Below are 25,052 nucleotides of genomic sequence, written 5' to 3'. Positions count from 1 at the left end.
GAGATTAGATGTCCTAGAGTTTGCTAGGAAAAACTTTATTCTATGATATTGTAAGTGTGACACGGTTGTCAAAAACATGGCAATAGCAGTTATGTTAGCACTTACCGACACATCTTGGGAGAGGAGCGCTCCACATTCTCCGCCCACCGCCCAGGCAGATTAACTCTGGCGCCCCCTCTAGTCGATAGCCCACATTGCAGGAGAAAGACAACGTGTCACCAACGCCGAAACTGTAGCCGTTCCTCCTGCCGAAGCGCGGCATTCCGGGGTCCTCGCACGGCTCCAAGGTGTATTCTGCAGAAAACATATTGGGAAAGTCAAGATATGGCTTAAACATTTATTTTAACTTAAAAACTATCTAATAGTGGCATAAGTAAGTATGGGGAAAATTATGTAATTAATTAATTGTAAAGACATTAATCTCTCTTAAATCCCCTCTTATAGGTACAAAAGGGACAGAGGGCATAAAGATTTAAGATGCAAACACCTCATGAAATAGTTCTTAGTAGCACTGATCTTTGTATAACCATTTATATACGACTGCGTTCAATTTCCAGTTTAAAGTCCGACTTGACTCCAGCCTGGGTCCTGACTTGAACTCGATGATTTTGTGTTTAGCGAGATACAGCAGGAGCTTTATCTTCACTGAGCTATGACCGATGATGTGATTTGTATTTCAGAGCGTGCTGCAATATGACACAAATGGAAAGTCACATCTCTGGCGACACCTCCCATGTGGTACGTTCTGAGAATCAGCTTACGCCATCTGGGAGGTGGAACGACGTCCTTCAGTGTAAACTCAGGCTCAAGTTGCTCCTTTATTCCAAAGTCAAGAGAGTTTTGAAAGGGCAGTTAAGCAAAGGATGGTGATTTATGAGGGGCAGATGCAGCTTAATACTTTGTCTTAATTATGGAGCTTAACTCGTTTTGAAGAGGGTGATGGTAAAGTAACACGACTGTGGTTTGACACAGCACTTGTGATTTGCACACATTTTCAGAACACCACCAATGAGGCCATGAGGAGTCTCCATCTCATGTTTTCTACTTTTGTGTTATTTAATGGTGGATTGCGTTCAGTTTAATGTTGTGTAACTTCTCTGCTACTCAGCTTTTTCTTGAACTATCCAGGAATAAGGTTTTATGGGTAGTCACTGAGGCCAGTGGTGAAATATTTCTACTCCAAATTAAAAGGGGGCGAAACAATAATACAGATACAGTTCTGTGCTGGTGAAAATTCTGAATTAAAAATGTTTTTTTATGATTTGGACATGGATGTACTCTGTCGGTTATACGCAGGGACATTTTTTTTCTCAAATACTCAAACCAACGGTAACTCAATCAATCCTGTTTGTTATTTGTAAAAATCTGACTCAGGCCGACTCCAAACTACCATTTGAAGCTGTAGTTTTAGACAAAGGAAAACTGTTTTCAGTGATGGCTGCTGTTGGTTCCACTTCAGTGAAACTGCTCCTAACAAAATCTCAAATCACATCTTGATGCCTGGTGATGCGGGGGTGTGTGTGTGAATGACTGAGAATCATATATAGACAGCGAGCGAGTACTCTAGTACTCTGGGTCAGGCCTGCAGACCGCTGTGACTCTGACTTGTGGTACATCAGTGAAAAAACACACAGTCAATGCATCAGAATTGTGAGAGTTGAAAGAGCTGGTTCAGTTTTAAACAAAAAGGCCTCTCAGAGCAACAGCATAACAACTTACATCCTCTATAACCATCATACAGTTTATTCAACACCTCTCTAACATTATAACCCTCATGTAGAGATGGTTCATTGAAGCATTCTTGTATTAAACTTCTTCAGTGTTCTTTCACACCATCACCCTCTCACCTTTGTCCATTTAAACTAAATACGACATATACAGAATATAGAGATTCCCCTCTTTAAAGCTACCTCTCTTTTATCCTGTCTCATTTGTCTGTATTTTTGTCTGCTACTTTTATCCACATTTTATTATTTTCCAAGCACTCCTGATAAGGTGCTGTACAAATGAACTTAACAACATTTATTTCGTAAGTTTACAGCTCGAAGTGAAGCTCAAAGTGAAGCTATGACAGATCATTTACCACAATACACTCTAAGAGACAATAATTGTCTCTGTCTAGGAAGAAATGTTGCTCTGCTTTCTTATCTTTAAAGAGAGGCTTTTATTTCACCACGCTGTCTAGGATCCTCCTCCCCTGGTTTTCTGGGCTGATCTGGTGCAAAATTCATGATGACTGTTATCACTTGACTGGTTTGGATTAAAAATAAAAAAATCCATTGCTCTACTGCATCAAAGAGACTTTTTTCCAGGATGAGTTTCTAGAGGAGAGTCGACTTCTTTAATTGACTAAAATGACTTTGTATTAAATCTACAGTTGTGTGAGTTTAAGTGAGCAAATTACCAGAGAAAGTTATGTTGAAGCCCTCATATGAAATAGAAAAGTCAGAGATGAATCGTAGCTGAGCTTTGAAGTTGCCATAGAGACCGGCATTGATGTTGCTAGGCAACTCGTTGCCAGTCAGGCGAGCCAGCGGTTGCAGGAAACTCCCGTTCTCGGTAACCAAGAGGTAATCGTGTTGGTCCTCCAGATGAAAAGAGTTGAACTGAAACTGGACTCCTGTTTTGAGACACATGCACGTACGCACACACAGGGACACGTGCACACCCACAAACGCACACACACACATAGTTAAGATAACCTTTAAAAGTTTGTTTCATTCTCAGCAGGCTCATCTACACAGTTATAACCTGTTTGTATTATTTGAAAAAGTGATCACAGCAGACACATTTAAAATGGTTAATACAACCAGTTAAATGTATTTGATTCCTAATCGATAAGTGGACTCGTGTCTTATTTTAACTTTATTCTCTGCATGTATGACTACGGCTGGATGACCTCAAATTCCATCGTAAATAAACAGAAAATAAAAAAAATGTAATGCAGGTAGCAGGTCTGTTGTTACAGTATTGCAGGGGCTGCACTGTGTGTACGTGCTACTTGCACCCGTCTCTCACACTGTCTCTCTCTATTAGGCAGTGTGAATCTGTGAATGTGTGTGTGTGTGTGTGTTTGTGTGTGTGTGTGTGAGTCTCGCCTTTCCCGTGGCTGACTTCAACAGTCCAGGTACAGTTGAGAGATGAAGGGTAGCTGTCTGGATAGCCGGGACTAAGGATGGTACCCCAGGGACCCCTCACATCTCCGCCACACAGAGCTGGATAGATTGAGAGAGACAGAGTGTGGAAAGAGTGAAAGAGAGAGAGAGCGGCAGGCAGAGAGAGAGATATGCAGAGGCAGGGAGAAGGTTAGTGTCAGTTTGTTGATACCTAAAACAGATAATACTCCCCTGAGGACCACTAATGCTGCTACTAAACACACATTTCATCACACATATGGTATAAGAGAAGGAGGGATGGATAGAATGAAGAGAGAGAGGGGGAGGGGTCCTTTGAGAGAGAGCTGCAGCATTTGTTTCAAGTTACACGTAGGAAAACTAAACATGCAATATGCAAGATTGGCCACGAGAGGTTGCTCAGTTAAAACAATAACAGACGACCAAGCTTGATGACGTTGTGAAGCAGCGTGGAATCATGGGAGTTGTCTTCACCAACCTGACGTAACCCAGGTACAAGTTATGTTCATGGTGTGGTGATGTATTAGGGTTTTATTCACGTGACACTGCAAACGGCAACAAATAATAGTGATCCATTACGATGGAGATTTTCCTTCGTCATACGTTGATTCGCCCAGGAGTATGACGAAAGATGACGTCATCTTGATGATGCAATTAAAAGGGCGACAACAATGAAAATGTCTGAGGAACTTTCACGAAGTGTTGTATCTCTAAGGTCAATTTATTGCAGCATGATCCATCCTGCAAAATCAACACCCTTCATATCTTACTTACTTATCTTATCACTATCAGCATTAATCAGCAGGGATCAATCCCATTTTAGTGCCTTTTTTGCTGATACATGTGTATGATGTTTTATTTTAAATGGTGTCAACTGGAAAAAAGCTGTTATAGGAATAACAGTTTCTGCACGATACAGCCAATTGGACAATAACTGAAACTTATTCTGCTGAGAAGTGAGATTTGCAACCTATTTGCAAGATCTTGTTGCTCTGGGACGATCAGTCTCTCGGCTTGTTCCGAGGCAGAAAACCGACATGAAACAGAAAATGGAAAAGAAATGCTTGAAGATTATTTTAAGCTTGTTTTTCCACCGAATTAATGCTGTGCGATCACTGCAGTTACTGCACACCATTAAAACAAAGCAGCGAGGCAATACAGATGTGTCTTAGGAGCAACTTGAAACATTTCGAAGCTCAAGGTGCGGCCCCGGGACGACCCTGAAAGTTCTGCATGTGGTTCAACCTCGCACATTGTTATGCAGGAAAAAGCCTGCGCTGGCACAGAGATGCTCGGAGTTGAGACCAGGTCCGCAGGAAAAGAAGCTTGGAAGAATCTGTTGCTCATTCTATGCATACTAATGCATGTATGTAGCGCAGGGTGCTTCATTTCTGCTCGCTCCAGTTGGTTCATCTTACAGTTGGACGGCTGGCCTGTCATTTTCTCTTACAATACGCCGATAAAATGCCATAACATTACCTCAAAAGTGCAACGGTGGCAGAGCGGCTGGAAGAAGGTCAAACCTGAAAGTTCTTCTGAACTTTCCAGTAGGTGGGACACCTGACCAGGAGTGTACCAAGTGTAGCCCAAAATAAAATTTGTGAAGGCCATTCCTACTGCTGACTAACGCTACAGCCCATAAAACAGACCAGTCAGATATTGATAATGTGCTAAAACCACAACGGAACATCTCATATCTTTACGCTCAGCCTCCATGGTCTTTAAGACATCAGCATCCTCCTCGTGCAGCGCAAGGAAGTGAGAGTATTTCCAAAGTAAAGAAATGGACAGATACAAGCAGCCAAGCAGACACACACACACACAAAAACACACAACACACACACACACACACACACACACACACACACACACACACACAAGCCTGACACAGGGACTCATACACAGCAGCTTGCACGCGTGCACACAGTTCCATTAATTATTCATACTTTTCTGCCAGGAAGCTCTTAATGTTGAATGCAGAGCTATGTGAGAAATTTAAAACACTGCATTACATCTCTTTCTCTGCCACTTTCCATCTCCTCTCTACCTGTTCTCCATCTGTCTGTCTATCTTTTTGATCTCCTTTCATCTTGCTCTCTCTCCACTGCCGTCGGGAGGTCATTCCTCTCTCTCTCTCTCTCTTTCTCCCCCTGTGCATGAATGAGTGGTTTTTCCACTTTATTAAATAATTTGAATGATACTTTTCAAAATTAAACAACCATAAAAATGGTAAAGAATCCTCAGGTCATTATTTACACATCACACCATGTTGATGTTTAAAGTAAATATCTATATATAAGACATGACTCTTATAATAATCATGTCCTCATCTCGTTCATATCCTTTACTACACAGTATGTCGGAGTGTTGCTGTTATTTCCATCTCTCAGTATGAACAATGTTTGATTTGTGCTACATTCTCCAGGGCTGACTCAGCTGGCGCTGTTCACCGTGTACTTGTTGTCAATCATGCTCGACCATTTCTTAGCAACCGCAGCGGCAAATATATTCCCATACCTGTGTGGTACATACAGTGCTGTGTAAACACAGTCTAATGGCATTCAGCACATAAATTCCAGGCACAGAGCTTGATGTTTATATGCTCAAACTGCCTCCTCCGAGGGAACTACTGCCGCTCCCTGGGACTGTGCAATTCAAATGTGGTTAACAAGCAACTGAGCCAACAAGCCGAACCACGCAAGTGGCCACAAAACCGACGCAGCACAGTCGCATTCGTCTTCGCTCCCTCCTATTTTGCTCCCCCTCTCCTCGAGAGAGGGTGAGAGTACCCCCCCCAACACTCCTCTCACTCCCTGATTTGAAAGGGAGGAGAGAGGAGGTGACAGCCGACACAGGCTTTCGTCAACCTTACCTCAAATCTACCTCAAACCTTCCTGTGTTCACGGTTCACACAGGAGAGAGGGAGACAGGAGACCCGTGGATAAAAGCACCACAAAGACATGGAAGACATGGAGGTGCACGCACGCACACACACACACACACATACACACACACACACGCACGCACATACACACTGTACAGTGCATGCCCAGAGATCTCTCATCTTCTCCTCAATTTTTTCTTCCATCATTCACCATCAGCCATAGCAGCCTAGACTCAGTACACTCAGTGTTAGTGTGTGTTCATATGCATATATTTGTGTGTATGTGTGTGTGTGTGTGTGTGTGTGTGTGTGTGCATGTGTGTGAGTTTGTCACATTTCATACAGCGATAGCAGCTCCACTGCTGATCTTTCTCACACATCTTGCTTCTTTGAGGCTACTGTCATAAATAAGTTAGATATTCTGTCCAATTTCTCCAATTCTGGAGAAATTATAATTATTTTGTGAACTTCTTACCTTTCATTTAAAAAAGTAGATATTTCCATTGATAGTCAGAGAAGTTATTACCTTATAAAATATATCAGTGTACTCCCAATAGCATAGCTGCAGTCAACCTGGCCTTGGGCTGTGTCTGGTCGCTATGTGTTCCCACACTGCACATTGTGATTACTGTCAAAACAAATGTTTTGCTTAAATGTTCCTTTTTGTTCTTGAAAATGATGCATCGTTATTTATTAAAGATAATTATCAGTGCTACCTCAAATTCAAATAAAAGTCTTGTTTCTCATGAGATATTTACCGTCACATGTGGGCAGAGCGTGGCTCCACCAGTGGTTCTTCTCACACACTAGCGGCTCTTCGTGGCTGAGTCTGTAGCCAGAATCACAACCAAATGACACTGTGGAGCCGATGGAGAAATCCTGTCCGTAACGAATACCGTTGACAGGAATACCAGGGTCCAGACATGAGTAGCTGTCCACCGTCACGCCTGAAGAAACAAATATTTGATTTCTTAATTATTTGATACGATGATATGATCATTCTGAGAGTCAGAGATACTTTGAGTCCCCACATATAAAGTGATGGTCTGGAGTGTTTAGAGACACAATGTGAAATTGTATTCCTGCAAAAATTATATATTTTTTTATTATATAGTCAGGATATGGATTGCTTTTAATACATATCACTAACGTGTATTAGTCAGACCTGTAGAAGATGTAGCACAGAGGACATCATATCTAAGCTGCACGTGCCCACATGTGGATATGCACACAAACATGTATTTGTTTTCAACTTACTTTCATATAATATCTTGAATCCAGCATTTGACCGGCTGTTATCGGTGGTAAACAGCAGGTAAAGAAAGTTACTGCTGCTGAACAGGAACTGGGGCACCTGGGTGCCGTTAAAGGAGCCGACCAGCGGAGACAGGAGGTTGGGCCCATCGTGGATTTCCAGGAAGTCATAACCCAGCTCTGTCTGGAACCTGTGACACAAACATTGTAAAAAAATCAAGCTCCCTTGATCATTACATTTATGATGACAGTCATTTTGTCAACTCCATCAAACCCTGAGGTCCTTGATATTAAATTTACAACAATTAAAGTTCAAGCTTATGATGTTCACATTATGCTACATCTGTTTGTGGCAACGCTAACAAAATAAAGACTATGCAGTGTGAGGTTAACAGAGTTATTTAAGTATATTTCTTTGTGTTATTTGAACTGGGAAAGTTTACAAGGTCACTTCAGGGTTAGATAACCGCCATAAATATTATACTTTCTGTATAAAGTGTGTATTTTTGTTTAATTGAGTTAACATTCTGTAGGAGTTAGTAGTAACAGAAGTTAGAGGTCTACGGGTTGTTGAGCAAATATTGTTATTCATAATGTACAATATCATAAAATTGAACCTAAGGCTAATGCAAATTTATTTAAAAGAAATGTTAATATCTGCAATTCATAGCTCAGAGAACACATGTATAATATAAAAAAGAACCCACTCATCCTGATCAACTATTCCCAACAGTATCGCTACAGCCTATGAAGTTTAAGATATCATTATTATACACATGCTAAATGCCCATAAACTCAAGGTTTTGTAAACTGCTTCTTGTCAGAAGTACTCGGTGCTGATTCTGATCAATCTGCACACTTCAGCTCGTTCAAAGCTGCGATAGCCTTCACAACACGCCGGATCAAAGAATTATGCCACCCACCTGTCAAATGTGATTTTGATGGAGCGTCCAGGCTCTGATTCAATCACCCACTCACAGCTGAGGGAGTCTTTGTAGTAACCAGGCCACCCAGGAGACAAAATCACTCCAGTCGGGGCTGAATAGTGGCCTCCACATGGTGCTGGGGGAGGATGGGGGGGGGAGAGAGAACACAAATACTGCATGAGAAGATGAAATTTGATTTGTAGCATTGAACGTCCAAGTCCACTACTGGAGTTGGTTATTTTCATTGACAGCTGACATGCAGATAACGCAAATACATCTTTAAATAAGAAAATATTTTCCTGCAACGGTAAAGAGGCTGAACAGAATTCGGGATGGAGCTGCTGTTTTGAGCTGTCAGTCTTTTTAGAGAACTTTTATAGAATGAAATAACTCATTAAAACTAAACCGGGAAAAAAAAAAAAGAAGCTCCCGAACATACACCAGTGTGATCACAACAACTTAAAATGACATATCACTATGTAGGAGGAGGCAGGGTTTATCACCTATACTGCAGCCAGCCACCAGCAACAGACTGCGTTCGAAATACTTGAAGTTAATTATACCTGCTGCTGGAGTTTCACCTGAAACACTCACATTTCTTTTGTTCTGTGCACTTTCATAGTCAAGTCTTTGATTTGATTAGACCCTCCACTGTTTCCACGGTAAATGATCATACATTTAAATGCTAATATAATTACTCTGATTGTATATGTATGATAAATTACAGTGTTAACAGTGTGAAATTAATATATTAAATAACTATGATTCAAATGGTGTGGTGCGCTGACTAATAAGCAGATTGACTTTTCAAGAAAGTGGTTTCAGTTTCTTCTTTTATAACATGCCATAATGACAATTATATCCAAATACAGCTGACAAATTCACATATATGCCATTAAGTTCACAATTCTGTTACAGCATATTTCAATTTCTGCCTGCACCCATTGTACAAAAATGGTTTTATATTTTTTAAACATTACTAAAGTCACAGTACCTGTAGCTGGATCTGTGGCAACAGTGATTTACTATTTATTTTTCAGTGTCAAGCTGAAAAAAACATAATTTCCAGCCCCTGGGTCTTTATGATGATGTCTTGGATGACATATTGTTCCCAAATTAAAATTTTAATCAAACAGTCAATATTTACCTTCACATTTCGGTATGGGCCCACTCCACATGACTTTCCCTCTTTCCAGCTGACAGGAGATGGTCTCGGTTCCCTGGGTTTTGATAAAACCGTCCTCGCAGACGACAGAGATGGAGCTGCCGAGCTGGAAGCTGTCTCCGAAGCGACGAGCGTTGATAGGGATGCCAGGGTCCGGGCACTCGTTATGGCCAAACGCTGGAGTACACGGTTACAGGGAGACACAGACATAATGAGAAAGATGTCAGAGACTTATAGAAAAAGACTGTGAGAATTCAACTTTCAGAAAATCACAGGCTACATTTTGATAAAATGTCCAAAAACCATCAAAAATTTGAATTGCTTCCATGTGACTTTCAGTCCTGGTCATGAAAACTTTTCTGGATTCCTGCTTTCTCTTTCTATGTTTTTGCTCATATTCACATTCAGCTTACAGTAATACAGGGCTGTAAAGTCTGACCCTAAAATGTTCATGTTTTACCAATTTAGCAATCTGGTGTGATACAATGATTAGAAATGACAAATACTAGTGTTCTTCACAAGTTACAACGTACGCTACACAACCGCAGCGTCCGTGGCTCGATTGTGCATGTGTTAGTCGTCTATTTCTCCCCTTGTTTCCTGTCTGCCTCTTCACAGCTGACTATCAAAAAATAATCTTAAATAAATAAAACAAAGGCGGTAAGCAAAAAACTGTTTAGGAAATCTGAGATACACGGAATGATAAATCACAGACACACTGTGGGGACAGAACACTTCAGCTTTGGGAAATATGCCTGTTTGCCATCAAACCCACATTAAGCAAAGAAGATCAATATCAATTTCCATTGTTTGTCCGGTATGAAGACGTGTTTAGCCTAAATTAGCTCAAAGACATGCGAGCTGGGGGCAAGCGGTTCACCTGCATCAGAAAAGAACAAATACACCTTCAAACAAATCCATTATTTACCGTACACGTTGTATCCTGTTGTCTAGCAAGCTAGCCATCAATACATCTGAGAGTCACCTTGGCTTTGATGCATTTTGCAGATGTTTGCAGGGCTGACAACTCTACTGAAGATGTGGATTTCTGAGATGCTAACTGCTTCTACATCCCTAACATCTAAGATTCTATTATGACAGAGGTTAAAGACACAAAGTACGATGGTTAAAAAAAAAAAAAAGTTTAGGAGCTTTTGAAAAGTTAGCTCGGATAGTTTCAGCTGACTACAAGGCGTCTTGAGCAAAGCTGACAGCTCGTTTACTCTCAATGTTTAGTTGCAAAAATGAACTGAGCCTTATGTCCATACTACATACTGCTTTCATAAAAAAAAAAGATTGAATATTGAAATAATTAAGCAGTACCACTGGAAATTCTAGGGGGCAGTATAGCCAATCATTTAAGCAAGACAACCAGGAGATGAGAAAGAAATTTCAACAATGGCGGGGAGACTTTTGAAGTGCGATGGCTTTTGTCTCTTTCTCACAAGATATATTATCACAACTTCCTCCACAGACGCCATGTTTGTCAGAAACTCTCCAACGACCAAGTCAATGTAAAGATCCCATTGGAGTACGCGGGCCGTGACGGTTTCATCATTTGAAACCGAGTTTGTTAAGGCAGCATGAATAAACACATCAGTCATCTCGTCTGATGAAAACAAACAAGCCAAAAAGTTTTCCTCAATTGTTTTATTTCCTCCCTCGTCTTATTTCCTCTTTGTTTAACACCTACACCTCTATTCTTAGCTGCTGTAACAGCTACATGACCCCACTTGAATCGATACAGTTTGTCTTTAGTCTTCTCCAAAACAAATCTTTGTCTGGTTGAAGCCCACAGTCTGATCTAGCTGTTAAGAGCTGTGAAGAGCTTCTATCTAACATCCAAACATCAAATATACAGTGCGTGATGGGGAGAATTGCATTTGCACCTTCAAGAGGTTGTTGTGACGGAAACTATGAAGATTAGAAAGAAACTGCTTCTCACACATTGTAACACGTTCCATCAAAGTAGTTTTGATTGTGACAAATGAAGTTTCGACCACAGACCGGTTGCAGTATTGGTGGATACGGAGATTCAGAATAAAAACCACCTCATATCCAATACAGACACTTGGGGTCCCTGCTGAAACTCATGCATAAAATTCATTTACAGTAATTTGAGAAATGCTGCCTCGTAGCTTGAAAACAGAACAATTTCTCAGCCTCAGAGACTCCTGCATCATTCTGCTGCAAAGGGAAATACATTTACAGCTAAATGATCCTTTTCTGTTGTAACCACGAGTCAAACTTCAACTTGTAGGAAAAATGCTTTAAACTCAGACTTTGGTTCTATATGTTGTACTGTGGAGATTTCCACATCTCATTTTGTTTTGCATTAGAGCAAATATATTTGGCGATGTCTCTTTATTTTTAACGGAAGGAAGTAGAACTAAATAAAACAGGAAAAAAATTACATACTGCTATAAGTGATATTAAATCCTCTTCCTGACATGGAGTGATCAGCCTGAAACTCCAGCCTCAGCGTGTTGGTGTTGGACGTCAGATGGGAAGGATTCTCGGCTCCAGAGAACCTCCCGATGACGGCGGCATCGTTTGTTTCGCCGTCTTTTACCGTCAGGGAATCGTAGGGTGCCTCCAGGTCAAAGTCATTAAAAGCCAAGTGGATTCTCGAACCCGGTTCTGATTGGATGAGCCAGATGCAGTTCATGTTGTTCCCGTAGCCTTCTGGGTAATCTGGGGAGAGGACGGTACCTGAGGGAGCTGTGAAGTTGGACATGCAGGGGACTGTGGGAGGAAGATAGAGAACCACAAAGACAGAAAGAGAAGGAGAGATGGGGGGAAAGGGGAAGGATTCAGGGAATGGAAGAGAAAGAAATATATTTTAGTTAAATATTCATTCTCCTTAGCCTTACCATCAGTCATCATCTGCTTTGGGCCTTAATAAACTCTGTACTGTCAAAGTAGTGATAGGTCAGACTGACTGTTATCAACATCACAGCAGAGCTCACACCATGTTTTTTTTTCCCTCCTGCAGCCATATCCCTGAGAATCACATCTCAGTGATTTCATTACTTACATATGCATATGGGGATGTTTGCCGACCACTGATTGTTGTCTTGGCAGGAGATGGTTTTCTCTCCGATCAGCTCGAAGCCAAACTGGCACTCAAATCTCAGGATTCCGCCATTTGAAAAGCTGTCGCCTTCTCTTATTCCATACAGAGGAGTCCCGGGGTCTCCGCAGCTCTCTTTGTCGATTTCTGCAAAGACACAGTTTTCACAGGGAACATTAACGTCTGCGTGGACCTTGGAGACCAGAACAAATGACCTGTGACAACATGAATCTTGACCTGAGCTAAAAGGGACACTTAGGTCTGTAGATGTCTCAAAATGATTCAAGGAGATTAAGGTAATGGACAAAAGACTGTCAAGACAAAGGTAAAGAACATAATGAAATCTATCAATCAGTCAAGCACCCTTCATACAGGTTAGTGCAGCTGATGAAGACAATGTGATACTATATAATATATTTCAAAAACTATAATAATAACAATAACACCATAATAAAAAAGTACAATAAATAAAATTCAATATCAAAGGATGTCCTGTATAATGGTCCCTGCTTTCAGCCTTCTCCCTCCCTTTGTGTGTTTCAATGGAACTTTCCATCCACTATCTTTACCACTCAACCTTTTAAGGGTTGCCTTGGAGTTTCCAGTTTGGACCAGCATGACATCTACACTCACCAGTACACCTCCTCCTAAGTTCATAGTATTTATACCTGTCCACTTCAGAGCCGCCCTCTTTCTCACTGTCACTGTTGCCCTGTGCTCTTCTGTTCATTTCATTTTGTACAGATCCAACAGAACAGCCTTGATTGAAGATGATCAAACTGAACGTCACTTCTAAGTTCATGTTTAACCCAGAGCAAGTTTCTATCCATCTCTTTGTGGATGCTCTGATTATGAGATCGGACAGACCCATGTTTGATTCTACATAAAGGTACAACTGTGTCACCATAATTCTGTGTGAAAATCTTGCGTGATTTATTTCTGGAAATACTCCCTTTGTTCCCCAAAGTCTTCCTCTCCTTTATTCCCCTCTTCTCTTCTCCTATTTTCAGTATTATTTACAGGAGTGGCCTGTGGCAGGAAGCAAAGGTTTGTGCTTTTGTGGGGGTCTGAGCATGTTTGTGATGTATTGCATTAATTTCCATCATGACATTGTCTTTATGAAGCACACAGACCTGACCAATCACAGCCTGCCTAACACACAGGTCCGACCGTGAGCACACACACACACATATGCACACACACTTTGCAGAAGAATGGAGAACAAATTGCTTTGGAGAGAAAACAGGCATAGAGTCCGACAACATTCCTATTCTACTCTCACATGCACACACGCTCAGTGGACACACACACACACTTTAACAAGGTAACACAATCCCACGTCTGCAGTCAGTCTCTCCTTAGCATCACACACACACGTACACAAAGAATTGTGTTGTGTTTGTAACAACAAGGCTGACGGATTCACAAAGGAGCTTAGCCTCCGTAAAGTGTATGTATGCAAGTGTGTGTGTGTCCGTGTGTGTGTGTGTGTGTGTGTTCGAGAGAGGAACTTCAATATCATGTTTGAGATTGCACATTCAGCCCCACTCCGTTCTGTTTTGTAATATTCCATCATGCTCACATACCATTCTCCATGGAAATACATGGAAACACACACACACACACACACACAAACACACAAACACACACACACACACATACTCACACACACTTCTTGTAAAGATCGGGGAGAGTAAGGTAATAGATTTTGGGGCTATAATGAGTTTGGAGAGAAGAAAAAGCTTATGGGCTGTTTCTCTTTTGTGACCATTGTGAGATTGATTTTAGAGCTGGGTTGCTAATAGTGATCGAACACTGAGTGTGTAGCTGTGGTGTTCGCGCACGCTCTAATACTTGTCATCTTCTATAAAAGCTCGCCTGTATGTTTTTTTATTTCCAATGTCTTTGTCCCCTGACCGAAAAACAAAAACCAAGATGCTCATTGAACCACATGAAATAATTTTGCAAGGTATCATATAAAAACCACAGAAGAAGAGGGAGTCTATTATGTATGTTCCTGCAGGTGAGGAAGAAACGAGAACTTCAGCCGGCCTAATTAGCTCGCTGCCGTATGAAACCGCGACCTGAGGGGAGTGGCTCAAATTGACTTGTTCACACTGCAGACATCAGCGCGGACAGACTGCCGAATGAAAATGATCTAATTTATTATACTTGCTTTACTGACATTTTTTCCCTACCTCTCTGGAGCCACTGAGGAGCTTTTGAGGATTGATTTAATAGGCAATGTTACAAGAAAGACAACAATTTTCTGTTCTCATTAAGACAAGCGATCTCTGCCCACTCGACTTACTTAAAGTGCACACAATGTTTTTTTAAAGTCAATGTTCAAACCCCCAAATACTTCCAACTTGGTAAATTGGACTTTTTAAGATCATAGATTATAATTGGGCTGTTTTCTCAGAGCGGGTATACATCACTCCAGACCCTGGCCGAAAAAACTCCCAGGCTCTTTCTCGTGACCTTGCGATTCCGGCGTAATCAGTGGATTTCAGAATGTGCCCGTCCTCAAAAGATTCTGGCAATCATCTGTGAGCAGAAAGTACAGGCGAGGGAACAGGACAGCCACATCTCGGAGGAACGTTTTTTGGCATTTTATTCCACTAAAATGTCACTGCCACTCCTTCTCCCCCACCTCAGGGAAAATACGCTGGAGAAAGTGTGCATCGTCTTAATTGCCCCGTGTCACATGAGAACAAATGATTAAAACAAGAAAGAGGAAGGCAAGAAAACACATATCAACGGTTAAAGCTGGATTTCTCTAAACCGTTCTCCTGTTTATAGTTAATACAAACGAGTCTAACGCGCTTTCAACCATCTGGAGCTTCTTCTTGATGAGCCTCTCTAATGACTTCATGACCAATAAGGGGCCAAAATGACATCTCATATGTTTCTTCTAAGCACAACAAGGCTTAATCAGTCCTTGCTCGTTAAATCTATTTAAAGGGAAAGGAAATTGCTTTGCTAGAAAAGTTGATTTTTACAATTAAAATGACCAGAAACAGGACAATTCTTCAAACTGTAACAAGGCATATGCGATTTAAAATGTATGGAATATATGATTAAGTCCTAATGAGGGGGACAATCCATTTTTAACAATAAATTTTGCCTGAATGACGACAGATATAGTATTTCGAAATCACTAACACTGGTGGCTACAAGAGAATATTACAGGAGTCAATAATTCATGACTAGAAAATGAAATGGTGTTTACAGTGCTGTGATTAAGTAAAGCCTGCCCTTCACAGGTTACCTTCGAAGCATTCACACATGCACATGCACACGCACACGCACACACACACACACACACACACACACACACACACACACACACACACACACACACACACACACAAAGAGGCTTTGATTCACTAACCCAATAGCAAAGTTATTGACTGTAAAATTGAACCACGTTTTCTGGTTATGTTGTGAATGAATATTTCATGACTTCATATTTCATGGTGTTTCAGTGGCTGTGAATGAAATGCAGTTTAGTGCTGTGTGATTAAGAGAGACCTGCTCTGTGTCTGGACTACAGCGCTGCAGGAGGACTAAGATCCTCTGGGACCCAACTCTAATTTAACACCAATGTTAGACCGAGCAGGCGTCCAATATTATTACTTCATGAAAAAACATCTTCTACACACATGTGAGATGAGGAGAGGTTATCATGGGATGTTTCTAGATTTTTGTGAATTTGTAAATTATGTTAGTTTAAGTGCGGTGACTGTCTTTCTCTGTAATTCACAGTATTTCAATGATACTGTTTATAAACATGAACAAAAGGTGAGCTGCCTATAAGTGAAGCCAAGTCATCTCAATAGCCCCCTGGTGGCTGGCTGCAAGTATTAACCATAAACTAAATTAGAAATGGCTAATGGCTGTGTTGTATATTTATATGAATGTCTATGATTTGGACACACCATGCAGTTGGCTTCATAAATTTTGTTAAGACATGCTTCCTTCTCTCTATACCCTTTCTATACACACACACACACACACACACACACACACACACACACACACACACACACACACACACACACACGTGCACTACACCCTCATAGAACCAGAAGTCAAGTGTGTTGTAAAAATCCACCTTGACATCTTCCCCTCCAATAAAACACATCACATATTAAAAACCATAAAAAACAGATGAAAAATCCTGAAAGAGCTGACATGATGAGTGGGTGATGGGAGAGGAGAGGAGAGGAGAGGAGAGGAGAGGAGAGGAGAGGAGAGGAGAGGTGGAAGAGGAGAGCAGAGGAGAGCAGAGGAGAGGTGGAAGAGGAGAGCAGAGGAGAGCAGAGGAGAGAAGCTATACCAATATATTATTTTCCTGCTCTTAAAAAAATACTGTCATATCATTTGTTTGTGTTGGCTGCAGAGTTATATGAGCTTAGCCACACTTTGAGATAATTCCAGTAATATGCGGCACACGTGGAGTAAAAGTCGTCATGAGATTAACATGTGTGCCATCCATCCCTCCTTCACAAACGGCTGTGCAGCAGCCTCTTGACGTCTGTGCAGCACTCTGTAGTTTCCCAGCACAGCGTTATGTAACAGAGAATGATGGGATGAGGCAGTGAATGATGCAAAAAAAGCAGGAGCTCAAGGTAATGACTCATCGCCAGAAAGGAAGTCAAAATCTTCATTCACACATGCTTCGGGGAAAATGGAGGAGAGGTGGACTTATTATCCGATATGTTGCATCTTTTATGGTTATAATATTGGAAAATGCTCCTGGAAGTAATTATTCACACTGCGATACATCTAGCAGACAGACTTATACACTGAATTAACATATACATGTTAAATAAATAGTGGTAGTATAACATTTTATCACACTTGTACTCACAATATATTTAAGGAATTCCTTTAGTTATTTATGAATGGTTTGGTAGCTACTGTGTTGCTCAAATCTCCCGTCTCACATCACATTAGGCACATCTCACACCACAGTGCACCCGACACTTCCATCAAACTGACGTGCAGGTGTCCGCTGTCTCACGCGCACGCGGTCAGAAATATGACTTTAGTGACTAAAGGGCGACTGAGGGCAAAGGAGTACCTGTGCCTGTTGCAATTGGCAGGAATCAGCTGCTGCTCTTAAGTGGAGCAGAAGGTTTTACTCTGTGTGGAGGGATGAATTCTGCATCAATCCAAATGGCAGCTGCTGTGTTTGAATTATAGAAACGCGACGGTGGTGCTCTGAAAATCCTGCAGCGGCTCTTGAAAAAAGCTGGAAAGTAAGACGAGCGGGTGGTTGGAAGCTGAGGTCACAGAGTCTGAGCAGACGTGGGGGAAGAGGAAGTGAAACGGGTCAGCACTGCTAACCACAAAATATCTTCTCTCTGATTCAGAACATGGCTGGTAGAGTTAAAAATGTATTAGCTGGAATAAAATCCATCACTAGGTGGACTTCAACAAAAGATTTAAATGAAAGCTGTTGAGGCCCCTCAGCGATTTCAAAAAGAAAAGTCTGTATATTTCTTGTGTCTGGTCAGTGTTGTTGGTCATTAGCCACTGACAATGAATATTGAATATGTTCTATTCATTGAAAAGATGAAATATTTTTTTAATATGATTCATGTTTTATCTGTGTGCTGCATGTAACGACGTTATGGGTTCAATACTGACACCCAAATATTTTACATCCCCCCAAAAATAAAAAATAAAATACATATAAACTGATTCTTGATTCATATAGTGTGACCGAGAGCTCTTCCATTCCACACCACAATGTAATTTGGACTGGAGGAGCTGGGGATCGAACTGTCCGACCTTTCAGGTAATGGACAACCCACTCGACACCTTGACACGCATCCATGCATTAAAACACCCAATATAGTTTTTCATTTCCTAAAAAATAAAAATAAACAACTGAAACACTGTTTTATTGTTGTGTTACTCAAACCATAAAGGACATTTAAAGCAGATACACCTGAAAAGTGCACATAAACAGGTATTGTTTAACTCCACAATTACACATTAACATATAGACACATATATATTATGCGCTACAACCCTCGATAACAACGTCTTTATTGGCCGTGCAGACTGAAATACAAGCTTAACTTAAATTATTCATAGAGTCGACAAAAACTTTTGTGTAAACGACGGCTGTAATGTTAAAGTGCTCTTAAATCTGTAACTATGAAATGCCATGGTTCAGGGTAGCAGTGCGTGTGTGTGTGTGTGCATGTGTGTGTGTGTGCGTGCATGTCTATCTATATTATAAGGGCCAATTTTGGTTCAATACCATCAATGTGAGGCCATTTTGGGTTCTCAAAAATTGGTTTAGGGCCAGGGTAAGGATTGGGTTAGGGTTCGGCATTTAGTTGTGTTGGTTAAGGATATGGTAAGGGTCTAGGCAATGCATTATGTCAATGACAGTCCTCACAACTATAGAGAGACAAATGTAGGTTCAGGGTGTGTGTGTGTGTGTGTTTGTGTGTGTGTGTGTGTGTGTGTGTGTGTGTGTGTGTGTGTATGTGTGTGTGTGTGTGTGTGTGTGTGTGTGTGTGTGTGTGTGTGTGTGTGTGTGTGTGTGTGTGTGTGTGTGTGTGTGTGTGGGAGGCTTTGCCTTGCAATGGGGAAGCAGAGTCAAAGTGTTGCCAGGTTAGTGACCTTGGCTTTAATAATAGATGAATGGTGACAAGAAAAAGGAGTAGGACAGAGAGATGGAAAGAGGGAGTGATACAGAGAGAGTAAAACAGAGGGAGGATCAAAAGAAGGCAACAAAGAGGATGGTGAAAAAGTCTAAAGAAGAAAGGGGGAAGCGGCTTAAAGAGATGAGAGAACATGAGAGAAGATGGGAGACGGAGAGAAAAGGCGAGAGGATGGTATGCGCACCGAAGAACAAGGTGACGGAGAAAATGCAGTGATTTAAGAAAGAGAAGAGAGAGAGAGAGAATCATAGATGTAGAGATGACTAATGAGGAAAAATGAGATGGATAGAGAGACAAACACAAAGAGAAGGGAAGAGAGGGAGAATGTGAGGAGAGGAAGAGGTGAGTGACTTGATGGTGGAGCTTCATTGGCTCACTGATGGAGGACCTGTCACACACACACACACACACACACACACACACACACACACACACACACACACACACACACACACACACACACAATGTGTAGCGCATCTGTGACTTTGCAGTAATGCTAGAGTTACTGATAATGTTTATATTTCATAGCCAAGGTCTATAGGATGTAGTTTTAGGAACACACACACACACACACACACACACACACACACACACACACACACACACACACACACACACACACACACACACACACACACATCTCACACAGCCACCCACTAATACCCCTGCCCCCACCTCTTATGGTAAATCCTGTGGGGGGATGGAGCCAACACTCTGAGACAAACACATTTATCTTGCACTGAGTATCGATAGAACTTCTCAGGTTGTTGATGTTTGAGTGAGAAAGTCACATTTATGGATATATACTCTGGAAATGAAATCCATTCAGTCCAATGAGCACAGACAAATAAAAAAAAAAATAAAACTGGCATTTGATTATCCTCATAGGGATAAATACAGTTTAAATGTTTCCTCGATTGTTAAAATATGGAATACGAGGGCTGCACTCCATCATGCCCTCACATCCGAGCATTATTATAAGCATGGATGCATTTAAATGGTGGCACTCTCCATTCATTTTTCTATTGATCCCTATGGGGAAATTACTCAGAGGAAATGAACAGGGATTTTGTGGAGCCTCTAAGCAGATGCCGTTTATGATTTCATGTTGGCGTGACTCCTTTTTTAAACATGCAGATCTGTGGCGGCTCGACTGTTGTGAATCATAGCATGAATAAAATCAATAAAGCAGCTCATCTGTATTAGTAGAAGATCTGTTAGAAAGACAATATTGTAGTATTTGGTCATTTTCTAGCTCAAAGCTTCTCTGCTCTACAGAATCTTTAAAGTGTATAAAATACTGCAGTATTGGAAAATATATGCCTTCAATTTAATTTGACTTTGTGCTCTTTTAATCACCATTTTGTGTTCATTCAATTTAACCTCACATTGACACGCAAGGGGATATAAAGGGGAATGAAATATATCAAAACAATGAGTCATTGTCCCTCCACTCCTGTAACTTGAGGCCTTATCAGTGTGCGTGGCGTCTTTATGATGATAAAGATGAGTTTATGATGATGAAACTCAGATGAGGCACACCGGGTTCATCTGTGCAGCAAAGCTCAGTGTTTCAGGGGCTGAAATCAAATTCATACTACATCTATCAAACAGGGAACTTTGGAGATGTTTTGCAGGGACGTGATCCAACTGTGAAGAAAAATGCTCGTGATATTTGGATAAATGTCAGTTTATATTTTAAAAACAAAGAGAATAAACAGCATAAGGATAATTTGATTGGAGGAGTCTTGAATCTGGGAAACATCTGAACCAAGGTAGCTTGTTCTACATTACTCTACTATTGGAAGGATTTATTGATGGTCCAGTGAATTCAGACTCAAAATGCCAACGAATGTTGGACACAAAGAATGCGTCTGCCGGACAGAACATGAGTGCTCTTTGCAGAACAATGACACATCGCATTTCCTTTCATTTCCTTAGATTTCCCTTGAGTCACTCACTTCAGAGTTCATTGTTAAGCAGCCAAAGTTTCTCGGCGAACCACGACGGGACAGAACGGGACCACAGGCAAGGAACAAAAACACGTCTCCTGATGTTTTGGTTTTGTCTTGGTGAGAAGAGTGAAAAGTTCATTATGTTGTATTAAATAAAAGTTAGTGGTTTAACGTAGTAATTTAACTTAAACAGGGATTTCGACCGTTTTTTTTTCTGCTTTTAAATTCAACTTTCCATTTTTATTGGAACACTAATTCCCTGTCCACACGTATTCAGGTATTTTGCAAAACAAAACAAGCTTGAACCTCTCATTCACACACAAACAGCATTTTAAGTCACTGCAATGTAGATTTTTGCAAACGCCTTACGAACTCTATCTGCAGTACCATCAACAAGGCCTGTGGTATTTCTACTTTTACAGTCACACAACAAAGTTATTTTGGTCACTGTGGAACACAAAAGGTCCTTCCAGGCTGTATGGGTGGAATATGGAGGAGGGTAATTGGTCCACAAAGAGGACAAGATAATGTTTACTGTGATAAGAGCAATCTCTGCAGAGCTATTGCAGATCTAAACACTGACTCATTGATGCTTCCTTAGCAGACAAGATAAAGATCAAACTTCAGCTGCTGAACTATTCCAGTAACTCTTTTACATGCAGATAATTCATTCACTGTCTGTCTCTCCTGTCCCACATTACTTACCTTTATAGTTGATCTTAAATCCTATCGATCCGACGCTCTCATCCGACTGCAGGTGAAGCCACATCTGGTGGGTCATGCTGACGATCAGGTCGGGGACAAAGCTGCCTGAGAGGCTGAAATGCAAAATGCAAAACCATTGTCATTTTAATCTATGCAGTCGAAGCCTTAATTCTTAAGTGCAGCTCTGAGTGTGAACAAATTGCTGGAGCATACGAGAGCTGAAGATGAAACGGGACCTGTGTGCTTTGGGGTTTGGAGTCTCTCGCTGTCTCTTACTCCTTCTCACAGACACAAAACTAAAAAACTGCTTGCATACATATGTCACCCACACTCACCAGCATATGCAGAACATCCGGAGTGAGAGTGTGCGGTGTACTTTATATTAAGTGAGAGATGTTTTTTTTGTATCTGGAAGGAACGAGGAAGAAAGCTTGAATAGAACGAAAGAAGTCAAGCGAAGAGGAGGGTTTATACACGTTGAGCTGGGAAACATTAATAGAGAACGGAGGTGGATGAATCGGCTCTGAAAATGAAACGGCACAGGATCCATAGTTGGGAAATAGTTTCTGTATCGAAATATGATGCCGAAGAAACAATAGTTATCTGCAGAATATGCAGCAATACCACTGCAACATATGGAGGATATATAAAATACCCCCTCTCGAAACAAAGAGTTCACAACAGTACAATGAATCCCTGTAACAAAGTGTGTGTCTTCATTAACATGTTTTTGTTTATATATTATTGTTTTCTGTTGGGATAAAAACATAACCGGGTCTAAGGATAAAAGATTCTAACAGCTGCTAAAATGAAAATAAATACAAGCATCACGTAGGATTAAATAAGAAAGTCAGAGACATTTTAAAACAAACAGTGTGACAAACCACTGGGCAGAAAAATAACATTGAGAAGTTCCTGACCCTTTTCACAAATGCAAATTGGTCTGACATTGCAGGGCTGTCGTCCCGCCTCGACGCAGAACAAACTAAATTCATCTGTTTTTTTAAAAGGCTCCACATCTGTTCCTCTTCTGGCACTGGAGAGGAGTTTTAACCCTCGGGTACATGTCATCTTTTCGAATGGAGAAAACCCAAGATGTCATGCTGTTTTACAATCAGACCAATTGAATGAAGAAAGATGGAGAATTTTATACATTCCAGCAGCTGACGGTTTACACACAAAAGAAGAATGACAATGGGCAAATTAGGTTTTCTCTGACTAGTTAGTCTTTACACTTTCTGCTGGTTGATATGGAAAGACTACCATGCTTTAAAAAAAATCACGATCTGGACAAGAATGAACTCCATGAAGAAAGTTTTCAGCGGAGCTAACTTATAGTACGTAAAGGAGACAGGAATACTTACACTTGCAGTATAGTTGTAGGATCTCCCACCTCTCCTCCATCTCCTATAGTCAGAGTATCGTAGGCTATCTCCAGGTCAAACTCTTCAAAATTGATCTGGATCACCTGTAGTTCACACACAGAAAACCCACACATGTAAGTTTGAGCCACTCTCAATAAAGACCAAGCTCAATCTGGTCAAAGTCAATCTGGGACTGAAATGTACTGGTTTACAGACGGCAAGGATATGAAATTAATACAGTAAAAGCAGATCCTGAAAACAGACAAACATTTGAACCCAACAGTCGGGTTTGGCCAGTGTACAACAGTTTTAACAGGTTTTGTGATATGGTGTCCTCATTTTTAAAATTACACCTGGAGCGGGTCCTCTCTACAGAGGCTGCCATATCTTTTTTTTACTCTAAACTAAACACCTTTTTGAGTTTTATGACAACTGAAGGCTGCCACAGGTTCTCTTTCATGTTTGGAAGTGGAGGGTGAGGTGAGAGGTATTCAGCTGCAACCTGCAACCTCACCACTAGATGTCACTAAATTCTACACACGCATCCTTTATCAGCGGCCCTACTACTCATCACAGATGTCAAGTGTCAATTCTCAACGGAGACTCTGAAATATGGGGTAAAATTGTCTGAGGTTCAGTAAATGATACTGACAACATGGAGAACAGATTTACAGAAATAAGGACTTTTGATTTTTATTTAGCTAAAATAAGGAAGAAAGTAATAAAAACATGGCAATGAAAAGATGCAGGCGTGGGGGAAAAATAAATTAGAAATGACATGAATAATGTTAAAATTCTTTCTAATGAAATTGCCCTCCACTGACCTCAATCACAGCCAACATGTGCTTCATAGTTGATTTTTATGTTGAGACTTTCACCTCTGACCATATCATTGACATTATTCCATAACAATTACAGGAGACCAAAGGTCTGGTATAATAATTACAATTTGAAATCATTAATGCATCACACAATGTGGTGTGACTTTATTAATCAAAGCATAAGGAACAGGGAGGAGATGAGCAGCACCTCCTGCTCTGCTCGGGAAGCAGTGAGAAGACGCCATGTGGCTCAAAACTCAGATCAGGAAATCACTAAACCAACACTTTCTGTTTCATCTGAGACCAGAGAGAAACACATTTGGCAGAGGAGAAGAGGGAAAAGTGGAAAATGAGAGGGGAAAAAAGAGGAATAAAGGAGGAGATAGAGATAGCAAGGGGTAAGTAAACAGAGAGGAGGAAAGAAGATGAAGGCAGATGAAAGAAGGGAGGAGAGAGGAGTGAGGGGTAATATTGAATCTTAGAATATTTCAAACTAGAATTCTGATTTGACCCTCAGGGGCCTGAAAACTCACTCTCCCTGTGCTCCCCCTCATCCTCCTTAATTGTGAGGTATTTTCAGATTTTCAGATTCTATGTTCTGCTGGAGGACTTCAGATAATCCTAATGGCCCCTCCACTCGGCTGTGTTAATAGCCTGTGTGTCAATATCCTCTTATTTCTGAGGATATTGATCCAGCTTTAGTCAGACATCATGATTTTTCCTTCACTGTCTGAACCTGAACACTCCAGGACATCACACCACTTGTGTGCATGCTCAAGTGTCAACAGCTTAAACTCACTATGACCTTATTCGCTGAATCTATGATGAGAGAACAGATGAAAAAGAAAAGAGCTTTCTCCTTCACCTGCTGTTTAAAACAACATTGTCAAACGATTCTATTTAAAGTGAAGAATTTCTCTTGCATTCCCTCTTCGTGCCCCAAAAAACATTTTTTGCACTATGTTACTTTAATGAGTGGCAACAATCTCCCATGAGACGTAGGTAACTGAATGATAGTGAGCGGCTCAACTGCCAGAATCAGATTGTGCAAGTTCAAGAGCAATGTCAAACTGTAGATAAGG

The 25,052-nt window shown here is 40.9% G+C and overlaps 1 protein-coding gene across 1 annotated transcript in view; it reads right to left on the bottom strand.

The window, feature by feature from the left end:
- Positions 1-25,052, bottom strand: part of csmd3b (CUB and Sushi multiple domains 3b) — a 300,140-nt gene that overhangs the window by 72,249 nt on the left and 202,839 nt on the right. The window contains exons 11-21 of the mRNA XM_069516453.1: positions 23,150-23,253; positions 21,786-21,898; positions 12,401-12,583; positions 11,782-12,108; positions 9,346-9,540; positions 8,196-8,334; positions 7,276-7,463; positions 6,777-6,965; positions 3,099-3,215; positions 2,405-2,620; positions 106-294 (exon numbers count right to left, since the gene is read on the bottom strand). Coding sequence (XP_069372554.1) covers positions 106-294; positions 2,405-2,620; positions 3,099-3,215; positions 6,777-6,965; positions 7,276-7,463; positions 8,196-8,334; positions 9,346-9,540; positions 11,782-12,108; positions 12,401-12,583; positions 21,786-21,898; positions 23,150-23,253 — 1,960 coding nt within the window. The remainder of the gene's footprint in view (positions 1-105; positions 295-2,404; positions 2,621-3,098; positions 3,216-6,776; positions 6,966-7,275; positions 7,464-8,195; positions 8,335-9,345; positions 9,541-11,781; positions 12,109-12,400; positions 12,584-21,785; positions 21,899-23,149; positions 23,254-25,052) is intronic.

The sequence above is a fragment of the Paralichthys olivaceus genome, chromosome 20, assembly GCF_024713975.1.
Source record: "Paralichthys olivaceus isolate ysfri-2021 chromosome 20, ASM2471397v2, whole genome shotgun sequence".
Lineage (NCBI taxonomy): Eukaryota > Metazoa > Chordata > Actinopteri > Pleuronectiformes > Paralichthyidae > Paralichthys > Paralichthys olivaceus.
The sequence above is the reverse complement of the archived record's forward strand: the minus strand, read 5'-3'. Positions and strand labels throughout refer to the sequence as shown.